Source organism: Gouania willdenowi, chromosome 21 (assembly GCF_900634775.1).
Source record: "Gouania willdenowi chromosome 21, fGouWil2.1, whole genome shotgun sequence".
Lineage (NCBI taxonomy): Eukaryota > Metazoa > Chordata > Actinopteri > Blenniiformes > Gobiesocidae > Gouania > Gouania willdenowi.
This window is the reverse complement of record NC_041064.1, coordinates 16,573,718-16,597,864: the sequence shown is the minus strand read 5'-3', so window position 1 is coordinate 16,597,864 and position 24,147 is coordinate 16,573,718. Positions and strand designations below refer to the sequence as shown.

General features: G+C 37.2%; 1 protein-coding gene across 5 annotated transcripts in view; it reads right to left on the bottom strand.

Annotated features, from left to right (window-relative positions):
• myo16 (myosin XVI) overlaps positions 1 to 24,147 on the bottom strand; it is a 125,777-nt gene that overhangs the window by 68,932 nt on the left and 32,698 nt on the right. For all 5 annotated transcript variants that reach the window (XM_028435756.1, XM_028435759.1, XM_028435758.1 and 2 more), the window contains 5 exons: positions 13,576 to 13,646; positions 12,278 to 12,421; positions 5,636 to 5,744; positions 4,424 to 4,548; positions 4,184 to 4,309 (listed from right to left, as the gene is read on the bottom strand). In XM_028435756.1, the coding sequence (XP_028291557.1) occupies positions 4,184 to 4,309; positions 4,424 to 4,548; positions 5,636 to 5,744; positions 12,278 to 12,421; positions 13,576 to 13,646 (575 nt within the window). The remainder of the gene's footprint in view (positions 1 to 4,183; positions 4,310 to 4,423; positions 4,549 to 5,635; positions 5,745 to 12,277; positions 12,422 to 13,575; positions 13,647 to 24,147) is intronic.

Here is a 24,147-nt window from a genome sequence, read left to right as displayed (position 1 = left end):
AATGTAAAGCACTATGGTGTGACATTGACCTAGAATTGAAGGATATGACAGAAATCACTCACTCTCACACACATCCAGGCCACTCAAACAGGTCCTTTGAGAAAGCAGATCCATTAATAATGACACACACTTCCATCCTAAGTCATAGCATTTATACATGAGGACATCTGATGGCTGCCATCTTTTCTCTGTCGGTTTTTCAGGATCTTATCTTTATACTAACCAATGGTATCAGTATTTCTGCTTTATTAAGCAATTGCTTTGATTTTATTCTTTAATTATCCAATTCAACTATCTATAGTAGATGTCATCACTTTGTTTTGCATTGTTTTGAGAAATGTGCAAGAGGTAATTTCTGATATCAAAATTCAATTTTACAAAAATAAAATAAAATGAATAGCACTAAATAATTCTGTCAATGATTTATAGTTATATTGGTGGACCCACATGCAGAGGAATGAGACATAATTCTTCTTTTTACTCGAGTCAATGAACAAAGCCAACCATGACCATGAACCATGAAAAAAAAACTTTAAAAAAATATTTTTAGAAACTTGGAGCAAGAGAAAACTTTAAAAACAATCAAACACACTGTGAATAAGCACTCCTTACTTAGTGCAGGGAAAGTAATTATTGGAATAGAATTCCCCTTTGACAGAAAAAATACAAAGACAGGGATGGGAAACAGACAATGAAGTGATCAGATTATAATAAATCAAACACATCCAAAATCATGATAGATTCATGTTTAGAAACATTTTGTTGGTTTTGACATGTAAATCAAATTGAGCAGAGATGTACTTAACATAAAAGTCTTTTTTAATCCAAGTAAGACTAACAACCTGTGTGGTGGCCTGGTGTTACTTGGGTTTATTGCTTTACTTGTAAAAGCTGGAGCAGATTTTTTTACAATGTGCTGCGCTTTACTCTTAATAAAAAAAATTCAATGTCAATTACTTGACACATGCTTCTTAATAGCCTAATTGCCAGTTTTGAAAACTTTTTGGGAAAAGTTCAACCTCTTAAAATCTCATAAATTTAGTCAATGACATATATAAAAAAAAGAGAAAATTGTTTTGTTTCTTAGTTAAACATACATTATAAGTTCGGATGAACTTCAGCCGGGCCCGCAGAATGTCGTACCACATTCCCGAGAATTCAGTGAAATGACAAGATTCCAAAAAAATGTCTCTGAGAGGCTCTTGACATCTGCTCATTCAACGAGCATTAACGGAGGAGTAGTAATTTGAAAATGACGCCCCAGTGGTACATTTGGAGTAATGAGCCCCATTCATATGTGTCAATGATTTGGTACCACCAACTGTCGTAATATTTGACTTACAAAGAAATGAGAAAACAACTTTAATGGAAATTGCCAAAAAAAAAAGGCGCCCGGGGGCCTAATCAAATTGTGCAAGGCACAATCATAATCTACGCTAAATTACCTTTGAAACGATATATCACGCGACTATGCTCTCATGAATTTGGAAATTACCGGAAATGGGGGGCTTGGCCTCATTTAAAAAAAAAAAGGGTTCTGAGCGTCTCATCATATTCATTCATAGAGTATTCATACCAAACTGCATTCGGATCAAACGAGAACTAACGAAGTACTCATTTGAAAAATGATTCGGTACCACCAACCGTCGTAATATTTGACTCGCAAATAAATAAGAAATTGACTTTTGTTTTTTTTTTGGACCCCAAATCAAAAATCGTGCTCCAAGCGTTGATGCGTACACATCCATAGATTATAGCTACCAAATTTCAGCCTGATCTGCTCACGAAGAACAGAGGAGTAGTGATTTTAACTAGTGTACACAACAACAAGAACAAGAACAAAGTGAGTGGCGTTTTTGAGTTGGGTAGCCAGGCCTAAAAATTGTTAAAGTACAAAAGTACAAAAAACAAACCAAAAAAACAAAAAAGTATCTAAAAAGAACATTTTTCATTGGGCCATTTGAAACAACAAACACCAGAACAGATCTCTGCACTGGTCTTTTAAAAACACACAATCTTGCTCTCATTTGTGTCAAAACTCCATGTGCACAGTCTAGATATGTTCGTAAGTCAGAAAGAACTAGAATGGAAGTACAAAAAAAGTGACTCAGCAGATTCAACAGACCAACTCAGAACAAAAGCAGCTGTTGAGTTTTGAGTCACACAGTGTCTACATATCAACCGTACTCACACACTATAAATACTGGCAGCACGTCACTGGCACTGCGCGCTCTTGAACCCTGCGGTTAATCAAAGTATCTCACCGTTTATGTAAAACCAACGAGATGGAGCAGCTTTCTTTGGGGAACAAAGTATATCTTAACCTTTTTTTTTTTTTAATGTAAAAAGATAATCCTCATAAAAAACTTGAAAAAAATTGGAAACCTTCCTCGTGTTTTTCACATTAAACTTAGTACTTTGATTTAATGAGCTGCAATTCTTACATTGGAATTCAACAAAATATAATTTGTAATGCTGTCCCCATGAGAGGAACCATTTTAAAATCCGTCTTTCAAACCACGCAAGCCTTAGCCATGACTCATTACAAGACCAAGAGAGGAGGCTTTAATTAGTTACAGTAATGGGGTCATGCATCTTCTTAAAGGGTCACTTTCACATGTGTGCCACACTGCTCTACAGGTCGTTGGGTTTAATTTACCTTCAAGTATTAGTGTTTAAAAAGTAAGAGTCTGAGAAGCTGAGGAATTTCTGCTAACTTCAAAATGATTATTGAAACCAGTGGATTACTTTAGCTGGAGATCTACCCATGTGTCAAACAAACAACGTTCTGGGTAATTGACATTTCACTATCTCTAAAAAGACAGAAGGTAAATGTTACGACAGCTTGGGGCGTCGTATGTATGCAGCATGCAAAGCAAAAGCACAGGGTCGATGGTTGAGGTGATTTAACACTACGAGGGAAAATCAATGGATTCTCCAATCATCAAGATTGCCACTCTGAAGTCAGATGGACTTATATATTACACACTTGCACCAAACCAGTTGGAGTACGCAAATGCTCTTCTAACCTAAACATGCATGGAAATCCTGTTTTTTTTTTTTTGTTTTTTTTTAGATATTACTATCATAATCTAATGACGGACAACCTAGAGAGTCTCATAAAATATGGGATGATAATGGAATGATTTACTACATGAATAAAAACGATATAAAATGAAACTGAAGATAGATGATGTGTACAAATGAAAGAAGGTTTTGAAGTAACCCCAAGGAAGGAAACCATACAACACATACTCGTGAATTTAAAAAAGGGGCCTGAGGCTGGATTTCCCTCTGTCACACCAAGTACCAAATGAATAAATTCCCTTTGTCAGCAGCCGAGCACAGAGCCCAAAGTGTTATTAATTATCTAGTTAGGTCAGCTGGAGAGTGATCGCTTCCTTTTCTGGTATTTTGTATTGGTCTTAAAGTACAAGCTTCTATTCTACAACAGCTCATCTACTAATCAATCAATCATTCACAAAAAATCTCATGACTGCTGTATCAGATTTCTATAATGAGCTATAAGCAACATAGTCAGGAGGGTTTCATCAATGATTTTCTCAACATTTAATTAATGGCTGTATCATAATGGATCTATACAAACTAACGAGGTGAAGTTAGAGGCCAAGTTTAATTACAGTTGAACTCTTGAGTAGAACTTGCTGTATGGTTAGCAGTACAGTAGTAAACCATCTTATGTATGCTAATGATTGTGTGATTTTCAGCCCGAGCTCAGCGAGTCTTCAATAGCCCCTTTATGTGTGTTCTACAAACGGGACACAATATGATGTAAAGTACAATGATGCAAAAACTGTTATTATGATCTGTAGAACAAAAGGCAGATACATGTATGGTTTTTCCTGATTTTAAACTGGTAAGTAACACTTTCAAAATCTGCAAAAAAGTGAAATATCTTGGTCATGTGATACCAGATCAGTTGACTGATGAAGACATGTATAGTCAGTGTTGCACACTAAGTGCAAGCTTGGAGTGACACTGTTGAAACCATTCTGCACACCTCTGTACACTGCACATCTGTGGACAAAATATAAACAAGTGAGCCTTCAGAGAATACAAGACCTTTTTATTTGGACCCCGTGTCTGAAATAAAGGTGTCTGTCTATCTATCTATCTACCTATCTATCTATCTATGTGAGATTTATCAAAGGTTGTGAGTTACCTGTCCATATTTAGAGGCCAGGTGGAGAGGAGTCCAGTAGTTATTGTCCGCAGGATGAGGGTCAGCTCCATTCTCCAGCAGTACAGATACCACCTCTCTGTAGCCACCGACACAGGCAATGTGGAGCTTCAAATGGTAATGCAAAAAAAGAAGAAACAGAACATTAAAAAAAAGAAAGCCAGTGAATGTGTCCACTATCAAGATACTAATAACAGGCTGAGACGGGAGTTTGTAACTCACCAGAGTAACACCATCATCATTGGGCAGGTCCAGGCTTTCCCCTGTTGCTACGAGCTGTCTCACATCAGACAACATGGCACTTGGTCTCTGAGTCTTTATGGCATGCATGGATGACACATCTACTCCTGAAAATATGAGTACAAAGACATTTATAACATTATTAATGTTCTTCAGTAAATTACCTCGACAAGGTCATGGTGAAGTCATTGTGACTCATGCCTTTGGTAGTCTGACAAAAGTCCCTGAGAGCAACTCCTGGTTGTACATGTGGTGCTCCATAATCACATGCACAGTGTACAAGACTTTAGTTGCTGTAATATTGAAGATTGATTCCCAATCAATCTGTGTTTTTCTTTGATTAGCTTCAGGGTACAAACTAATAGGAGATTCCCAAACAGACTGATTTAGGCAGTTAATCAATATTGTAGTCTTTGCTAGCAAATGGGAATCTTGAGATGTATTTGAAACACAATACAAGGACAAAATACACCAAAACAGGATATATTCTTGTAACTATGTTGCTTTCAATGGGGGTTCCAGTTTTTGTTGATTAATGCTGAACAAGCTCAACCAGTCAATGTAGGACATTTTCACTTTTTTCTGACTAATCTAAAGACAGCCCGTCTCTCCCAGCAGCCATGCAATAGAAAGCTTGAAGTCATGTTGCCATAGCAACTGGGAGACCCTAGCTATGAGTAACAGCAGGCTCCATGATGGAGGGCTTTAGACAGAAGGATTCTTGGTTGACAGGAAAGTGGGAGTCACCACTAGTGTTAATTTTGACTGCAGATTTTAAATTAGGTTTAGTCATTGTGTAGCTTGTGTCAAAATGTAGTCATCAGGACTAATAATCTAGTTTTAGCTAACTAAATGACATTACTGTAACATTTTAGGCGATAAAATCTGTTACAGATATAGTTGACTGAAATATAAAGCATAAAATAAGAGTTTAGGCATGAGTTCTGATTGGATTTCATCCCATGTGACAAAATGATAGTTTAGTTTTCATTAGTTGAAGAAAATATGTATATATATTTTTTCAAATATTAATTGGCTATAGTCTGCTTGAAATTTACCACACGTGCATAGCAGATGTTATCATGCTATAGGTATTTAGCTATGGGATAAACTGAACATTTATATTGAATGCAGCCTGATATACTCAATGCCTCCTTATTTGGATCAAAGTGGAGAGGTTTTGTTGATCTTTACCATTTTCCATCAGGTGTGTCCGCAGTATGTAGCTGGTCTCTGTTCCCTCCAAGGCGTAGTCAAGAGGAACGTTTCCGTTGATGTCCTGCAGCAGAACGTTCACTCCAGACTTCCCAACACACGGTAGCGTTTAGAGAAGAAAAACGTAGGAAAGAGATAAAGATACTGATCAGCTGAAAACCTAATCCGAGCAGAAACGATAATGAAGTAGGTCTAATTATCTACGCTTGCCAGGAGGCTTAAATCTTATGAATTTAAGTACGGATTGAATAATTTTCTAGCTGGAGGAATGAAATGAGGTTAGGAGGGTGATAAAGGGAAAGGGCATTTATAAATGGGGAAGGCATAGATTAACGCTACTGTGAGTGTGTCTGTTTGCTCATGTGTGAGAAAAGATTAATGAATGTTTAGTCAACGGACACCCTACCAGAGCAGTCCATGCACTGTCAGTGAATGAGCTCAGCAACAGATCAGGCTCTGGCAACGTCTGTTAGTCTGAAGATGGCACACTACGGTACTTGGTCACAATATGATCATGATTGATTGAGTCTCTTCGGGGAAAAGCCCTTAGTCAGCTCTCATTTGTAAAACCAATGCACAAAATATGTTTTTTTTTTTTTTAACTTGCAGACAGATTTCTGTTTTGGTTTGTACAATCTAGGTATTAAACAGGATGTTGAATTGTTTCAGCTGCTAAGAATCTAGTGTGGTGTAAATACACCATAAAACTCAAGCATCCCTAACGGTCACAGCTGTGCGAGGTCTGATAACAGGCATAAGAAGAGGCTCACTAAGGTGTATAATATTTACAGCTAATAGAAATCTAACAAGAGAGAAGAGATTAATGACCCAGAGTTGGATGCAGAAGAGAAAAGAGAAGTGGGGAAAAAATTCTAAGGGACAAAACACAAGGAAGAAAACCAGGAAATATAATATACATTATTAATCTAAATGCCAAAGAGGAGCCTTGTTAAGATTCCCTAAATGCATCACTTTCATGGGTTTAATATGCTTTGTTATTATTCACATTTTTATCTAGAAAAAAATCTAAGCAATCAATGAAATATTGTCAATTGCAGCTTTTGCAGAATTTGCTCCAGCGCTATTTGAGGTTTAATTGTGAACCCATCTGTTTTTTCCAGTGGGAGCAGTTATCCCACACTTATGGGGGTTAGCTGGGGGTTAACAAAGGGAATTAATTAACATTAACAGCTATCATCTGCTGCTTCATGACTATTCATGAAAAAGAAAGAAGGAATCTTATCACAGCATGAAGCACAGCTTGAAGAGCTAAACATTACATTCAGAGTAAGCTGGTAAAGGAGAGCGAGAGGTTTTTCTGCTCTCTGACCACCCACAGACACTTCAGCCTTTGTTACTGCTTCACACTCCTAATTTCATATTTTACCTGCTGCGTTTCTCAGGTTTCTGCTTCACCTCCGGAGAAAAATCAACGCACTGTCCTCATCAACCTGACAGTTTTTGTTACAGTGTCACTAAGTGTGAATGGTGAGAAAGTCTATAAACAGAAACAATTTCCTTTAAATCAGGGTAAAACCAAATAAATAATCCCGATTACAGTTATTGGTTACTTTACAATAAAAAAAATAAATAAAAAAATATATATATATATATATATATATATATATATATATATATATATGTGTGTGTATAAAGTTTAATGTGCATCTTGTGGGTCCAGCATTTGAAGCTTTGTTGTAAATAACCTTTTAACTACACAAAAACAATGTCTATATTGTTCCCATAAGGATTTCTAAGCTCCGAAGCCCACTGACAGATTCTGGATAAGGGGACAAGATGAGTGGGCTGTTTATACAGAGGCATAAATCACATGTCTGTATTCACACGATAACTGTTGACAGGTATAAATGAGTTGATAGCCAAACAAGCAGCGAGAGGTTAACAAGTTGACTCCTGAACCCGTTTATGATCAACAACATTTTGACAGTTCCTCCCAAGACATTTCCAAGGAAGGGGATCTGTTAATGCGACACTCCCTGTGGTTTGGGATAAAGACTAAACACAACACTCTAACGGGCAAAAAAAAAAATCAATACAACCGGGTGAATGTGGTAAAGCTGTCCCTGAGGCAATCACTGCTGGGACGTACTGCTCACACTCTCTGTAGGCCACATTGTGGACGTGTAATAGACAACAACTGTCTATCAATCAAGGCATTGATGTCACATGCATCATTAGCTTAAAGCCTACACCTCAAACTATATATCCTAGCATCAAGTCAACTTTTAAAGTTGCTCTATGTTTTAGGACATTAAGCAAGATTTAACCAGACACAACGCTACAGATATGTTCCCATTAGCTTTGGGTCACGCAGATTTAAAAAGATTCATATATCTTTTGAAAATGAAGCACATTTTAGTTTATAGAAACTTCAATCTTTCGTTGTGGACCACTGATGTAGGGTGTACAGTCCTGTGTAAATATTTTATTTAAACTTAGAGCTGTGGTAAAGGAACATATTGCGGAAACAGAACAACAAAAAAATGACACCGCACAATACATATCTTGGTTTATGTTAAAAATAAACAATACAGAACAGACTATAATAATGGTTCCCAAACTTTTCACAGTTGCGTACCTGAAGCCATGTACCCCCTACTCCTGCACTCACATATTTTTAACCCTACAGTGTAATTTATCTCTGCATTTTACCAATCCTGTTGAGGAATAATGTATAATAAAAAAATAATAATATTCCGTAAGCAAACAATAAAACATTTTATTCAGAATTATTACTCAATTCATTGAATGAATTATCTTACTGGCATTTTTAGTGAAAAACAATCTCTTTTTGCACTCAAGTACATTGTGCCAAAAGGCATCAAGGTCTTGACAACATGTTTGGCTAGCACAAAGCAACATAGCTCTCATCATATTTGTGTTTTTTTTAATAGAATTGTTTCACTGTCACTGCTATAGGGTAGTCTTACATGTGTCATTTGTGGCAATGCAAGGAGGCTCCTGAGTGCTGGTCTGTTCATGTATTCTAGTTTTCAATGTTGTCACGCTATTTTTATTTTTTATTCACCTGCCCCACTTTGGGAACATAGGCACTATGACATATAACTAACCATTAAAAAAAAAAAAAATCTGATTTGTATACTTTCTATCCAGTCATTTTGCTGATACCAATACAAAGTTACAATTTTTTAATCACCTTCATTTGAAACAAAATATATAGCATATATAACAATATAATTCAATTAGTCAGGTCATTGCACGTCCCAAAATACTAAAATTTCAACTATTTTGCATTAAGCGCAAAAGCGCAGAAGAAAGCAAACACTTTTGGATTTACCACTGTTAGAGGAGAAAAACATACATCACCAAAAGCAAGAAGAGATTTCAGCTGAGTTCACATCAGCCAGGGGCTTTCTTTGATCAACTTCAAAGGATTCGGAGTTCAGGAAATTTCTAAGTTCCTCCTCTGCAACCACAGAAACTGGGTCATTTCTGTAACTGTATCCCATTCTGGAGTTGGAATTAACCAGGGAAAGTCAATTTAAAGTTATTCTCTTTTCTGAGATCCTCATTTATCACTGGACAATTTCAGAGACATTAAAAACCAGCAGGTTAACTAAAAATAAAATGACATTGACATAAGCAAACCTGAAATGCATTATGTATGCATGTCAGTATGTCTGTGCTCAAATATTAATTTGGAAAAAGTTGTATCGAGTGAAGTGTATAATAATGTAATTACTATGCATTGGGACTAGATCAGCCTCAGTTTTCTTTGAGCTTTAAGCCATTATATGTTATTTTTACACTAAGACTGTGGATACTCCAGTCACTTATGTCCAGTTGCTAAGTAGCAATCCACTGCCCTTCTAAACTGCCGGTTCAGCCCATGAGGGTCTCAATAACAATCATTAACCAGAGCTGGAGAGACGAAAGGTTTTGGAAATGGTGGAATTTAGAAAAAACTGCTCCCCTGCTGATTGGAGGCAGGAGATGAGAGAATTAGCATTGCTGTTAATCCCGATGCAGAACATACAGATGTCTGCTCTCCCCACCCAACCACCTCCCTCCGCTAGTTCCCCCATAAGACAAGCTTTTTAATATCTCTGTCAGCAAAACCCTTCTTTCAGCTCCAACATTAGAAACTGAGGATGGGAATTCAAGGACACAGGAACCTAGGACAAAGAAAGCGGGTGGAGAAAGACACGCTGGAGGATAACACAAAAGATGAGTACATATTAGCAGCATTATTTCCTTTTGTGCCAATCAAAGATAAGGGTGCCAGTCATTTGCCTTTTCTTAGACCAGTGTTACATTTTCCTTTACAATGTAAAGACATTACATTCATAAATTTCCCATTCAGCGTATGATGAGGCAGCAGCTGGGAAACAGAGACTGGGCCTTGGCTGTGTGAGCGGTGGAGGCGATGGTGTCAGAGGTAATAAATAGAAGAGAAAGGAGATTGCATCTGTAATATATATAATAGCAATTTTTACCGTGGCAGACAAGAAGAACCTTTGGGTCTCCTATAAATTTTTTTTTAGTTAAATCAAAAAAAGTTGCTGAATGCACCAGCAAAAGAAGTGTTAATTCCCAGCTAAACAAAAGAAAGACAAAGAAAAACAATCCCCAGAAATGTGGCCATTAAGCAGAAAAAGCAGCTTTAATCTATAAACCAGTTATTTCAGAGAATGGCTGAGTAGTGAACTCTCAAAAATAATGACGGTTGTGTTTTTTTCTCAGGATAAAAAAAGCTTGAAATGCATAAGCTTAAACACTCGGAGTCAGTATAAGCCTCAGAATAACCACTAAGAGTTAGTATAACCCCTCGGAATCAGAATTACCCTGCGGAGTCAGTATAACACCCCCGGAGTCCGTATAACTCCTCAAGGTCAGTGTTACCCCACGGAGTCAGTATAACTCCTCTGCCCCTCTCTTGTCTAGTGTCCCACAGGGCTCACTTCTTGGCACTCTCCTTTTCTCTCTCTATTTGCTACCGCTGGGTTCAATGCTCAGGAAACATGGCATTTCTTTCCACTGCTATGCGGACGACAGTCAGATTTATGTCCCTCTTAAAAAGAACAATGAATACTCCGCTCGAGTGTTATTTGAGTGTCTTGAGGACATAAAAACCTGGATGGCTCTTAACTTTTTTAATTTTAATGATAAAAAGACGGAGGTGATGGTCTTTGGTGGCGCTATTGGGACCCCTCAGGTTTATCTGGGTTCCTTGGCCCAGTATAACAAGCAGTCCATCACAAACCTAGGGGTTAAAATGGACCCTGAGCTTAAACTCGACAGTCAGATTAAGGCTGTTGTAAAAATCAAGCTTTTTTTTTTATCTGAGCCAGCTGGACAAAATAAAGCTCATTCTTTCGAGGCAACACTTTGAAACAATAATCCACGCCTTTGTTACCACTCGGCTGGATTACTGTAATGCATTGTATATGGGGGTTAGTGGGTCTTCCATCGACCGTCTCAAAATGGTACAAAATGTAGCTGCATTAACTGGCACACGTAAAGATGATCACATTTCCCCCACTTTAGCCTTGTTTTGTATTTTAAATTTTTGTTTTGTTTGTTTTTTATCTCATGTGAGCTGCTATGCATTTTATTTTCATCTGTACAGCACTTGTCAGCTGTGGTTGTTTTAAAGTGCTTAGCAAATAAAGTTGGATTGGAATGGCTTGAACCCCTCAGAGTCAGTAAAACCCGTCTGAGTAAGTATAACCTTTTGGAGCAAGTATAACCCCTCGGAGTAAGTATAAGCCTCAGTATAACCCCTCGGAGTCAATATAAGCCTTAGGAGTCATTATAAGCCTTAGGAGTCATTATAATAATATTATAATACAGTAAACTGTGTTATAGTGACTAACAGCAGGGGGCGCTGTGTTCACTGTCCCAATAGGTTAATAGGTTTAAATGGAAAAATCTTAATTTAGCTAAATAATGAAATACCAAAAAAACAGCAAAAGATAGTGACCTCAGCGTTCAGTACACTGGAGTAACCTGGTCGGGATGAATTATCAAACCAAATGTTCTATAATAATAATAAAATACAGTAAAAACAAAAGGTAAGATGCGATACATCCTCACTCAGTGTATTCGCACCATATCCCTTTTTAGAATGGGAATATGAATTTTTACAACTTTGTCTTTCACATAATTTTCTACCCTCCAAACAGCTGACCCAGATTTCACAGTTTCCTACTGAGCTCCAGACAGCTTTGAATCCGCTTTGGGTCTAAACAATGCAGACCAATCAACCCACAGTGACTGGGTTAGATGGGCCTGCCCTCCCCTGCAGCTGGCATGGTGCTTCTTATGGACCTAATCAGTGCAGCCGCAGTGTTTGTCAAGACGTTCTCCACAGAATAGACTCCGTCTTTGATATCATGCTAATGTAGACCTTTTAAATATTCTCACTCTGAGAAAGGCAGCTGGTTATCGGAGAAGATGTTTTTCAAACCCTTTAAAATTCAAAACTTCTCATCAAGGGCAGATGAGCCTCTTGGACAAAAAAAAAAAGAAAGATTCTAAATAACTAATTCACACAAGAACACAACATCTACGAGCCATTTCTAGCAAGGATGGAACAGCTTTCAATAAGCAGACTGTAGCAGGTTGTGTGTTTCTCACCAGCAGGAGTAGAAGCACGATGTCTGCATGGTCACACACACACGCTACGTGGAGGGCAGTCCACAGGTCTTCATCCTGATGGTTGACGTTCTGTCCTCGCTCGATCAAAAGCTCTGCAGCGAACACGTTGTCATAGCGAGCACACTGTGAATGTAAAGACGAGAGCTGTTCATTTCAAGAACACATGACGTGAGTGACTGTCAAATCACAATCAGCTGCTTCTTTCTTTCATTGCAATCTTCCTCATTCTCTGCCTCCTCATTTTTAAAATGTACCCACTTTAGTTCATTCAATTATTGAATAAAATGGACGCTCAAAGTTCATTTAGTTTTCAACTGTATTAGTTTTTATTTTTCAACCATTTTAAGGTGCATCTTTTCACAGGCACACCACAAACCAAAAATCTAAAAAAATAAAAATTAACTTTGTAACATAGATCAACAACATATAGTCATTCTTATCCAAGTGTCTTGATTAGGAATCAAGTAAACAAAGAAAAAAAGGTTTTATGATATTTAATATGTTTTATTACTAATAAAAAGTCCAATTAACAATCTGCAGTCTTCCTTCTAAGTGTTTTTAATAGGAATCAAATGAACAACAAATAAATAAATATGATTAGAACTACAATTGAACTTTATATCATTTTATGTTATTTGTATATAATGTATAATATATTATTATTATCAACATTATGCACTTTGGGATGGGGAGGGGCTCACAGCAGCATAATGGCATATTTGCAGGCAATAATTAATTAGTTTTCAAAAATGTTTTTTAGAACAGTTAGGTGAAATGGAATAATTTCCCACGGCACACCAGACAAGGGTTTTTCAACCACTGTGCCGTGACACACTTACAGTGGATTTAAAAACCCTGATCTAATGGATGATGAGTACATTTCTGAGAAACACTTTCCAAAGATGCCCTTGCCTTTTATTTTTAATAAGTGTGCTTTGATCTTCACGTCTTTTGGTGTAAATTTGTTAATTCTTTAGTTATTTTGGTTTTCCTACAAATGTATAGGATGTCAGGATGTTCTGTTTTAGCGACAAAGACATAGATAAATAAATTAATAAATTAATGATTTATTTCTTACATGTATTATTATTATTGGAAAAATCTTACTTTTTTAGTCTGTTCTGTTTGTTTAACAATATTATATGTAAAAATTAAATATTGCCTTCATGCTGAAGTTCATTTAACCTGCGGGAACACATTCGTTAGCCCGAGAATGCGACTAATAACCACTACATTAGTGATAATTACATTAAAAACCTGATTTGTGTGTTTCTTACCAGGTGTAGTAAAGATCCCCCTGAGGAAGTTGGAGTGTTGATGTGTGCCCCCTCCTTCAGGAGACGCAGCACTGAAACACAACAAACATCTATATGTCAACACCTGCTGGATGTGAAGACAGAAGAGCACTTAAGGCCACGCACAGCAGTAACACACCCTGTTAAACACATACACACACTGATCTGTGACACTTCCAATCACAACTAATACGTGTCTGCTGTCCTCTGGCTGTCCTTGATGTGTCACACTGGATGAGTGTTAGGATTGTGTATGTGTGTGTGTGTGTGTGTGTGTGTGTGTGTGTGTGTGTGTGTGTGTGTGTGTGTGTGTGTGTGTGTGTGCTTGGCCGTGTTGGGAAATGTAATTTGTAACGTAATCCCTTACATCAACCTGAGCACTTTAATCTGATTACTTGGATTACTTCAACAATTAATTTATATTTTTTTAAGCGGAGGAATGCCGCTATCATTAAAAAGAAGACTATTGTAAATACACCATCCTCTGTAAGTGCTGATGGTGATATTACACTTCACAGTAATAACACACACTCATAATAATCATCTGTTTTAAATGTAATGTGTGAAGTCTACTAGTTTATTCAACAAACCATGTCAGCTAACTGTTGACGGCAGCCTAGCGCCTAGTGTAGACGGCAGCCTAGCGCCTAGTGTAGACGGCAGCCTAGCGCCTAGTGTAGACGGTAGCCTAGCGCCGACTGTAGACGGTAGCCTAGCGCCGACTGTAGACGGTAGCCTAGCGCCGACTGTAGACGGTAGCCTAGCGCCGACTGTAGACGGCAGCCTAGCGCCTAGTGTAGATGGTAGCCTAGCGCCTAGTGTAGACGGTAGCCTAGCGCCTAGTGTAGACGGTAGCCTAGCGCCTAGTGTAGACGGTAGCCTAGCGCCGACTGTAGACGGTAGCCTAGCGCCGACTGTAGACGGCAGCCTAGCGCCTAGTGTAGATGGTAGCCTAGCGCCTAGTGTAGACGGTAGCCTAACGCCTAGTGTAGACGGTAGCCTAACGCCGACTGTAGACGGTAGCCTAGCGCCGACTGACTGTAGCCTAGCGCCGACTGTAGACAGTAGCCTAGTCTTCAGCAGAAAGTATTTACAGCCATCATCTCATCCATACGTGCTCGGTGCTGCAGAGCATTGGGCAACAAATGCTTTTTTACCGGTTCTGGATCCAGCTTTGTCCCCCGTTCCCAATCTGTCTCCCGCTGCTTGTTTTACAACATCATTAGATTGACTGACTGACGCAAATAGGTTTTTTCATATTTACATTGGGGCTTCAGGGAAAAGCATCGTGTTACCATGTTGGTAGTGAATAAGCGCGAAACTGAGAACGTCGTGTAATCCATTGATTTTAACAATGTACCTGTAATCCGATTACCAACTATTTAAACTGTAACAGATTACAGTTACTAATAATTTGTAATCTGATTACGTAACGCCGTTACATGCAATCCGTTACTACCCAACACTGGTGCTTGGTAGCTTCTAGATCCAGCAGCAAATCAGAAGCCGCCGGGTTACATGAAGTCACATCACGTACTACAAGCATACTGACACAGACGTCCTGAAGAAAAGCCCAACCATTGCAAACAAGATCAGGCCGTCAGCCATAAACTGCTGAGCAGACAGCAGCAGGTCAAGTAAGGTTGCAGTGATTATACCGTCTGTAAATGTTTTTTTTATATTCCTCGCCTGCTGTGTTATTCCACCTTGTCTGCCTATTGAAATGTGTGACAGACTAACAGAGAGTGACATGCATGAAATATGAGATGTTAATGATAATTATAGCTTCTGCGCAGCAATGGCCAAGCAATTTAAGGCAAATCTGAAAAAGGTGGCATTCTAATGGGAATTTTGCATCAGTTGATGCTTGAACTCACAATTTAGTGCAGTGGTTCCCAACCTTTTTTGGATCGTGACCCCATTTAGATAAAGAATTTCTGGTGACCCCAAAGACATTTTTTTTCCAGAATTAGTTTTTGATCATGTTTGAGCTCAGATATTCATTTTTTTTTTTTTTTTTTAACACTGCATTTTAGGTGAACTAGATTTATATACTCACAAAGTGAAAGTATAGAAATACAGATTGTGTGTTGTTTCAATTAAAAATAATCATTTTATTTCTCTGGTCATCTCACACCTGAGGTAAGACCAAGACACACACACACACTCTCTCTAGTACCCCCTATAGCACCATTGCGTACCCCTAGGGGTACACGCACCCCCATTTGAGAAACACTACTCTATGTAAATGAGTTAATGAGCAAGGCACAACTCTGCTATACGTACTGTATGTTTAAAGCTTTCTTCTAACTCAGCGATTCTCAACTGGTGGGTCGTGACCCAAAAGTGGGTCACAGATCTGTACTGGGTGGGTCGCGTACAGCTGGTCAAAAATAAATAAATAAATAAATATTTTAGTCTTATTTTGGAAGAAACTTTTATTTTGACAGGAATGCAGTGAAATGCATGTGGCACAGGAAAACATATAGTATCATGTTTTTTAAAAGGATTATACAGTATACGTGTGTTTTCAACAGCTATTTTTGAAAAAATTAAATTTGGTTGGTTGAAATCTAAAAAAAAAAGTGGGTCACCATTTAATAACTGTGGCAAAATGTGGGTCCCAGGGTAACCAGAACCCCTGGCTCATTATAGGAATTGTACAGCTGCAATAATAAGTCAATAAATCAAGAAGTCAAACACATGAAAAAGGATGGAACATTCACTATGTCACTGAGCTGATTGGCACATGGAAATGTCACCTGTAACTTCACTAATTGACTAAGCCATCACCTGTGTGCAAGACAGCAGCTGTTAGTGTTTAAATGCAGATTCCAAACGACTGTCAAAAATTCAGTTAAAATGGTAAATGGACTTGATTTATATAGCGCTTTATCACCACACTGAAACAGTCCCAAAGCGCTTTACATATCAGCTCATTCACCCAATCACTCTCACATTCACACACCAATGGGACAGGACTGCCATGCAAGGCGCTAGTTGACCACTGGGAGCAACTTAGGGTTCAGTGTCTTGCCCAAGGACACTTCACACATAGAAAGGTATAGAATGGGATTGAAACCCCAACCTCTCGATCAGAAGACGACCCTCTACCACCTGAGCCACGGTCGCCCTAGTTAAGACAAAAATCCCAAAATACACAAATTACCGGTACATTTAGACAGCACAAATACGTTGGTATTTTGTTTTTAACAATGATTTAATTGTCTCTATAAGTAAAAAACTGATGTTTAAAAATACCATGTCTGCATTGACTTCAATTGTTAGCGCGATAGTAAAATTCAAAATGCTGTAAAGAAAATTCTGATGTTTTCTAAGCATCAATGACTCCAAAATGTTGTCATTTTAAAAAATGAATATTAAAAATGTATTCAGTAAGAATTTGAAAGTATATGTTTAAATTATCATTTATAGTCAACATTTTGATGCACTGTAGGCTAAATTAAAAAAAAAAAAAAAAAGTGTGACGACTTCACAAAGGGTTTTTTTTTTTTTTAAGTGTCGTCGCTACATTATTGGAAAAGTAGCAAATCTGTAGCACACATAGTTGATTTGGTGTGAATGCTTGCTGCAGCACCATCTTTGGGACGATTGGCTTGTTTTTGCAACTGAGGCAATCTGGCATGGGACTGGACTTTTGTGCCAAATTTGGTGATTGTGTGCACATGCTAAATAGGATTTCCACAAAAAAGAAAGAAACAAAGAGAAACAAAGAAATACCTCTGAAACACGCTGTATATACTGTAGACATTAAAATCCCATTACAGATAATTGATGGTGTGGAAGACCCAGTAACTGAGTACAATGAAGCCCCTTGATGACCCCCATGAGGTCATTACACACACACACGATTAAGTAACCTGAGCTAAGGCACGCCAAGACTGCACGGTTTGCACAACAGGCGTGTTTCAAAGAGGGAGAAGGTGATAATCTTCTCCACATCCACATATATAAAACACACCCACAGAGGAATACAGTGTTGTGTATCAGTGATAAATATATCTCCAGAACATTACACTTCTAGACATCACCATCCAAAAGAAATAAACAGGAGCCCAATCAGTAGTTTTTTTTTTTTTTTTAAACACAGTTTAACTGACGACAAAGAAGAAATACTTTATATTTATTGTTCCAGACTAAAGGTTTTACAATGACTTATTATTATACATCAGAAATAAAAGTTAGCTTCACCTTCTTTCATTAACAAATATACAATTAAAGGCGCAATTAATAAATACTATTAGGTAAAGTAGGGGTTCTCAACCCTGGGTCCGGGACCCCATTTATGATCGTGAGACACTGGAAGGGAGTTGCCAGAGGCCTTTAAGAAATTAAGAAAATTTTTTGAACATTTTGAGGCCATTTTGCTTATTTTTACGCTTTTTCTGCAACCACACCAAACTTGCCATATTTTAACCTATTTTTTTATAACTTTTTCTCGCAATATTTTAGCTCCCTTTAGTGCATTTTTGCTACATTACTCTCATTTTTGCCACTTCATCAAATTTCAATGTTCTTTCTGCACATTTGCACTAATAAACCATTTCCACCACTTTTATATCTAATGTCACATATGTTGACCCATTATTGTCCCTTCTAACATCTTTTCACCTTATTTCCTTTTTGGTCACTTTCAACAATTTTATTTCTGATTAAAACAATGATTTATATCTTTAAGATGACTATACACTATGCAAATAATAAAATCCTGGATAACAGTAGATAATATTCCGATCAATAAATACATGTGGTTATCACAGATTCATATAACAATGGACCATCATTTTGCTGACTTTATGGATGGGCCCCAAAAACTTCTCCCCTTTATTCCCTCTTATAGATGGCCCCGTCTCTCCATGACTGTTCGTCAGTGTTTTTGTCTGTGTTCAACCACCTTCAGCTACAGTGGGGGCCCACTGTCTCTGGCACCATTATTTTGGGGGTCATGGGCTGAAAATGTTGAAAACCACTGGGGTAAAGTATGAAAATATTTCTGCATTATTGTTACCATATCTAGACAAACATTGTAACCTTACAACCTTTGATGAACATTATGCTAGTAGACAGCTATTACACTAAATATGATTAAACATTAATGATAGAACTTTTTATTTTTAATCACTATGCTTATTACAACTGTGTAGAAGCTTTGTGTACATCAAACATACCAAACACATGCTAATGGCTTTTAGAGCGCAATGGCCTTTAAATGGATAATAAATATAAACTGACAAAGCAAGGAGACAATTAGTACAATTACCTTCTTCACTCCTGAACAGACATTCAGACCTGGGACTATAAAGCTTCAACTAATGCTTTTCTTACACTTCAATATTTTAAAGGGAATACCTAAGGGTCCTACTTTCATAGATAGCATTAGATCACAGGCCTGCACTGCACTTGGCAGGAAAATATTTATAACTTACTTTAAAGCAAAGATGGAGTTTTTTTTTTTAATTTAAAGTGTGTCATCTCTACGGCTGGATTGTAGTTCATCTGTCAGGCTTGTTAGCCTGAAAATTTGATTGAGAAACCTGCTTACATTTTATGGCATGTAATTGAATGAGTTTAAAGAGAGGTCAAGGGTCAAGAGGGGCTTATTGACACAAAGACAGTAAAATAGTTAAGTGTTTGTTAGTGGTCAAAAATCTATTGAGTCCCACTGCATTGTCAATCACGTTCAAATGAGTCAAATTAGGTAAGATATGTAAATGTTTGTTGTCTTTTTTGTTCTATTTGTAGTGTCTTTCTCCAAAAATCAGTTGGTGCCTTAATATGGTTTTATTAATTGTTATTTGCATGAATTCTAATAACTATAAATAAATACAATAATGACAGCAAGCTAAAAAAAAAGAGAATATAAAATAATGAATATTGTAGACATGTCTTTTGAACCTAATAATATGCTTAATAACCCTATAATGCCCATGGATTAGCACAGAGGATAATAGTGTATTGTGGCAGTTTTAAAAGCTTCAGTTTTATTTAACATCGGCATAAGAAACCTGATCACAATATGCAATTTTGCAAGTTCACATTGGAAAACAAAAATGCTTCACTGGTAAAAACCAACTCTATATAACAAACTCTATAACAACAGCAGGAATATTTTTCATGATAAATCTTGAAATGACAGCTGTTTGATTGCATTCTAATGGCAGGTGTGAGAGTGTTTCCTCAATCCCAGAAATTAATGAAGAGTTGGTGCAAAGCAAAAGCTGACTGTCATTTCTAAAAAAAAAATGGCAAAACATCTGTTTGAGACATATGTGGAGTTCCCATGGCAACCAGATAAGAACAGAAAATAGAAGCAGAAGAAGCTGCGTAAGGAAACGAGAGAAGGACGAGAGATAGGAAGGTGAACGCCCCCTGCACAGCACATTCATCAGCTTCATTTATACACTTTTTCATTTGTTCAACAACGAAGCCCTGCCATCACCACATCTTCTTTATACCCAGTGGTTCTCAAACTTTTTCTGTTGCATTTTGAAAAAAAAAAAAAAAAAATCCCTCATCCATCAAAACGAAATGAGTAAAAAAGTAACCGGTATCGGAAGAAGCTAAAAATGTCTTCTTCATAACTCAAAATAACTTGAAATGTACATTCATAAAGAAATAATAAAGAAAAATAAAGTTATTTGAGTGCATAGAAAAAAAAAAAATTCCTATTTTTCATGCTCAATGTTCAGCAACTGATTTAAAAGCTCCAGATAGGTACTTAAATTTGGGTGGAAGAAGACAAAAAAAATATATAGTGTTTATCTTTAAACAACCTCCCCAAATGACCAAGGTTAGATTTTTATGCTAAAGAATTCCATACCCCTGGGATGTGGACATATTGAAACTTTAATATATTCTGCTATTGCCTGAATTACTTGATCCCTTGACTCACTGCAGAAATGAAGAGCACAGATCACTATTTTCCCATTGCCAAAAGTTTTGGGGCCACTGTTATAGACAAAACTAAGAATATTTCAGGAAATAAAGTTTGGTTTGGTATGGTTGGAAAACACTTGTGTTCAATTTCATTTGGTTTCACATTTCACTTTTTAATGCAAGCAAACTGGCTACACAATATAAAGTAATATAGTGAAAAAAACAATGCCATGTTTACTGGTCTAAAAAAGTCATGAGCACATTGCAGGGGGTACTTGGAACATTTTCTAATTTTTAAATGAATCGTTAAATCATTCCAAGTAACTTTTTAGGCTATTTTTTGAGACAAATTCAAAACAACCTAACAGTACTATTCCTCAATATGATACTAGATTATCTTGTAATTAATTAAAAAAGAATTATTTAATGCTGTAGAGGCCATTTTATCACACTTCTGACAATAGGTGACAATAATTAGCTACATTTTACAAAGGACACTGTATTTACTTTGTATTGAAGTAATCACATAAAAGTTGATCCACTCATTTAAAATTTTGTAGATTCAGCCTTAAGAAACCAATGTGACACAGTTAGGGTTTAGGAGAGCCTGCTGTTCCATAAACGAAAAAGCATAAGAAATTATGGAGAGGGGATTTATGATATGATGGGGGTACACATGATTTGACAAAAATGTAAAGGGGTACATGGGACAAAAAACATTGGGAACCACTGCCTTAAGGCATCCCATAATGCACTTTTTTTTTTCCATAGCACATCTCAACTCTGGACTTTCAGAAAGGTTTTGTTACACAACCAAAGCCATTAAGATCAAATGTTATCCATGACTGAACTTGAATTGGTGGATCTAAATACAATCCACCCAAAAATATATAGGACTTCTCTTCAGATACAGAAAATCCAGCCCGTGCACCATATTTGAACTTTAAATCTTTGGCTCCTCCCCTGCCCAGCTTACTGAACCGTAAACCTCAATGAATTTGATCATGTCCCTGTAATGTATCCATTTATACTCATGTCAACCACTTTATTATTTTCATGCAAGAATCGTTTCTTTGTAGGGCCTTGCAGGATTTATGATCCAATCCCCATCTCTTATAGATGTATCTGTCTCCTTTGTGCTCACTGCAGATTCAAACACACCGTTTGAAATCACAGTTCCATGTTTCTCAAGTGGCCTCTAATGGTTTTAATGTACGCTATGTGGAGTTCAGTTCTGTCTTTCAAAAAAATGGTTAATGCCCAACAAGCATTGTCCCACTATTGAGTTCTACAAGCAGAAAACTTTTATTTTGTAACCAAATTGACACAATATGATAATATACTATGAATTTTACTCACTACAACAGTATGAAACACGCATGCACAGCAGGGTGGTATAGCATTTTACACATAGATGAAGAAAAAAGTAATTTTACAAAGCATCTAAAGGGAACAGATGGTCAGCTGTCATTGTTGGTCAGTTTTGTTTAAAACTCAATCCGGAGTTTCTGAGAAATGTATGTTTATGTATCATTCTTTTGAAATGCAAAAAAACTAGTCTTTTACTATGGTCTACTGCCGGTTTTCATTTATATATAGCAATGTATACAAGTCCCGCCTTCTTCCTATAGACCGCTATACAAGTAGAAAATCGCGCCCAATAGGCTTTGACTTCCAGTAGCAGAGACTGTCAATCAAAGTTAATGCACGTGCGTAAAATGTGTCACAACAGCAAACAGGTATCACTCTGAGCAGCATAGCATCATGGAGGAGTGCTCCAAAACTCCAAAGCTTCTACTAAAAAACAAAACAAAAGTCTGGGTATAAAACTTTGTCGTCAGAGCTGCTTTTCAAAGGTGGAGGGACTCACGGCTTTTAAAAGGATTCCAAACGGACCCTGATTTGGAGAAATTTCTCATGGACAGGAAATAAACATGTTTTAACTACCATAAGTGTTTTATTAGTGAAAAACAATATTACATGTGTGTTGGTGTGTTAAACATTGTTGCTATGTTCTGCTATGCGCGTGCACAAAAGTAGAGGCGTGGCTTCTGGTAGATTGGCAGAGGCAGGGGGAGGACGTGGAGCTGTTTAGGGAGGGACATCAAGACGTTCGCTTTCGAATTTACTCTTTTCATCCTCTGGTTAATCGCTTTATGTAAGATGAAGGTTATTTGTTTTTTGGTAATATTTTTAGCTTTTCTAAAAAAAAAAAAAATCTTACTCTAGTTTTTATTAATCTATACCTATAACAAATAAGAGTGATGATAAACTGAGAAAGACTAACGTTAATCCAAGGTAATTAATCTAGATTTAGCATATGCTACTACAAAATGTAAAGTGGTGAATTTTGGACTTGTTTTTAACTTTGTCGTTCAAGTATACTAACTAGCTGAGAGCTATTGATGCTACTGTAACTTTCACTTTCTTCACTTCTTCAGAGTGATGAAGTGACTGGAGTGTGAGTGTCTGTGCTCTGCCAGCAGAATAAATCTATACATGATGATCAATCATTGTGAATGGCCATTTAAACATGCCTTAGGCTGTCATTGCATTTCTGTAAAGTTTACATGAAGGAAGTACTTTGTCAATCTTACAGCCAGTTAAAAATTTGATTGAATAAATGTACAGTTTGAAGTTTTGAAAATGTGTGAAAAACTTATTTTTATTTAGTGTATCATCATAAATGTTTTCAGCTAACTCTCATGAGTTTATTAGATAATCTTGCAATGGTTTTAACAGTAGGAGGGAAAGGTATGTTTTACAGTTCAAGATATGGTACATTTAAGCACGGCCTAACTGATAGATAAGATGTCACTGTTTAACAGTACATTCACATAGGTGAACATTTGAGATGTATTTGTGGAAAGCCCCTTGAGATGTGACACCTCGCTTTCGAGGTAGACCTACATGTAGGTCAACACATCCCCACAGAACCCACGGCTTCTAGTGATTTGAAGTCACAAAATAAATAACTCAAATTTTTCAATTCGAAAAGAAATCCAATAAAGCGTCATTGCAGGTTTCATGGTTAAAAAGGGGCTGCAGCTGCTTCTACTCCCTCTGTCTGTTGCTTTGATGAAAGGATCGGTTTGGGAAATCCAATTTCACCAAATGTCAAAGCCGCAAGTAAGCCAGATGTTTCTCAAAACGCAGGTGTTGGATACTTTGATATCACTGTGGAGCCGATCTATTTATATGTACTTTTCATTTTAAGCTATAGACCGTTTTCACCACTGCGCATCTCTATCTCACTCGCCATCTGATTTCATTTTTAGACAATAGAAAAACACATTCTCCCCTGACTGTAAACAACAAATAGCAACATATATAGGGAAATCAATGGTCATATATTCCTGCTGAGCGTCGAGCTGTAAAACGTCTTTTATAGAAAAGCTAATGGGTCATCCTACTAGATCAATTAATTCCAACGACGCCATCCTCCAGAATATCCCCATGGTTCTCAGTGGAGCACGCCTAAGTGCACAGTCTTTTATTGTAGCAAGGTGAAAAAAGATCCTGAAGTGTTTCAACCTTACTCAGAGGATGATTCTGGCCTGAAGCAAATCCTACTTCTATTCATCAAAGAGGAGAAAAGTTAACTCTACCAGTGGATCAATGGAAACAATGACGAGCTTTGTGGCAAATCAGTCGTTG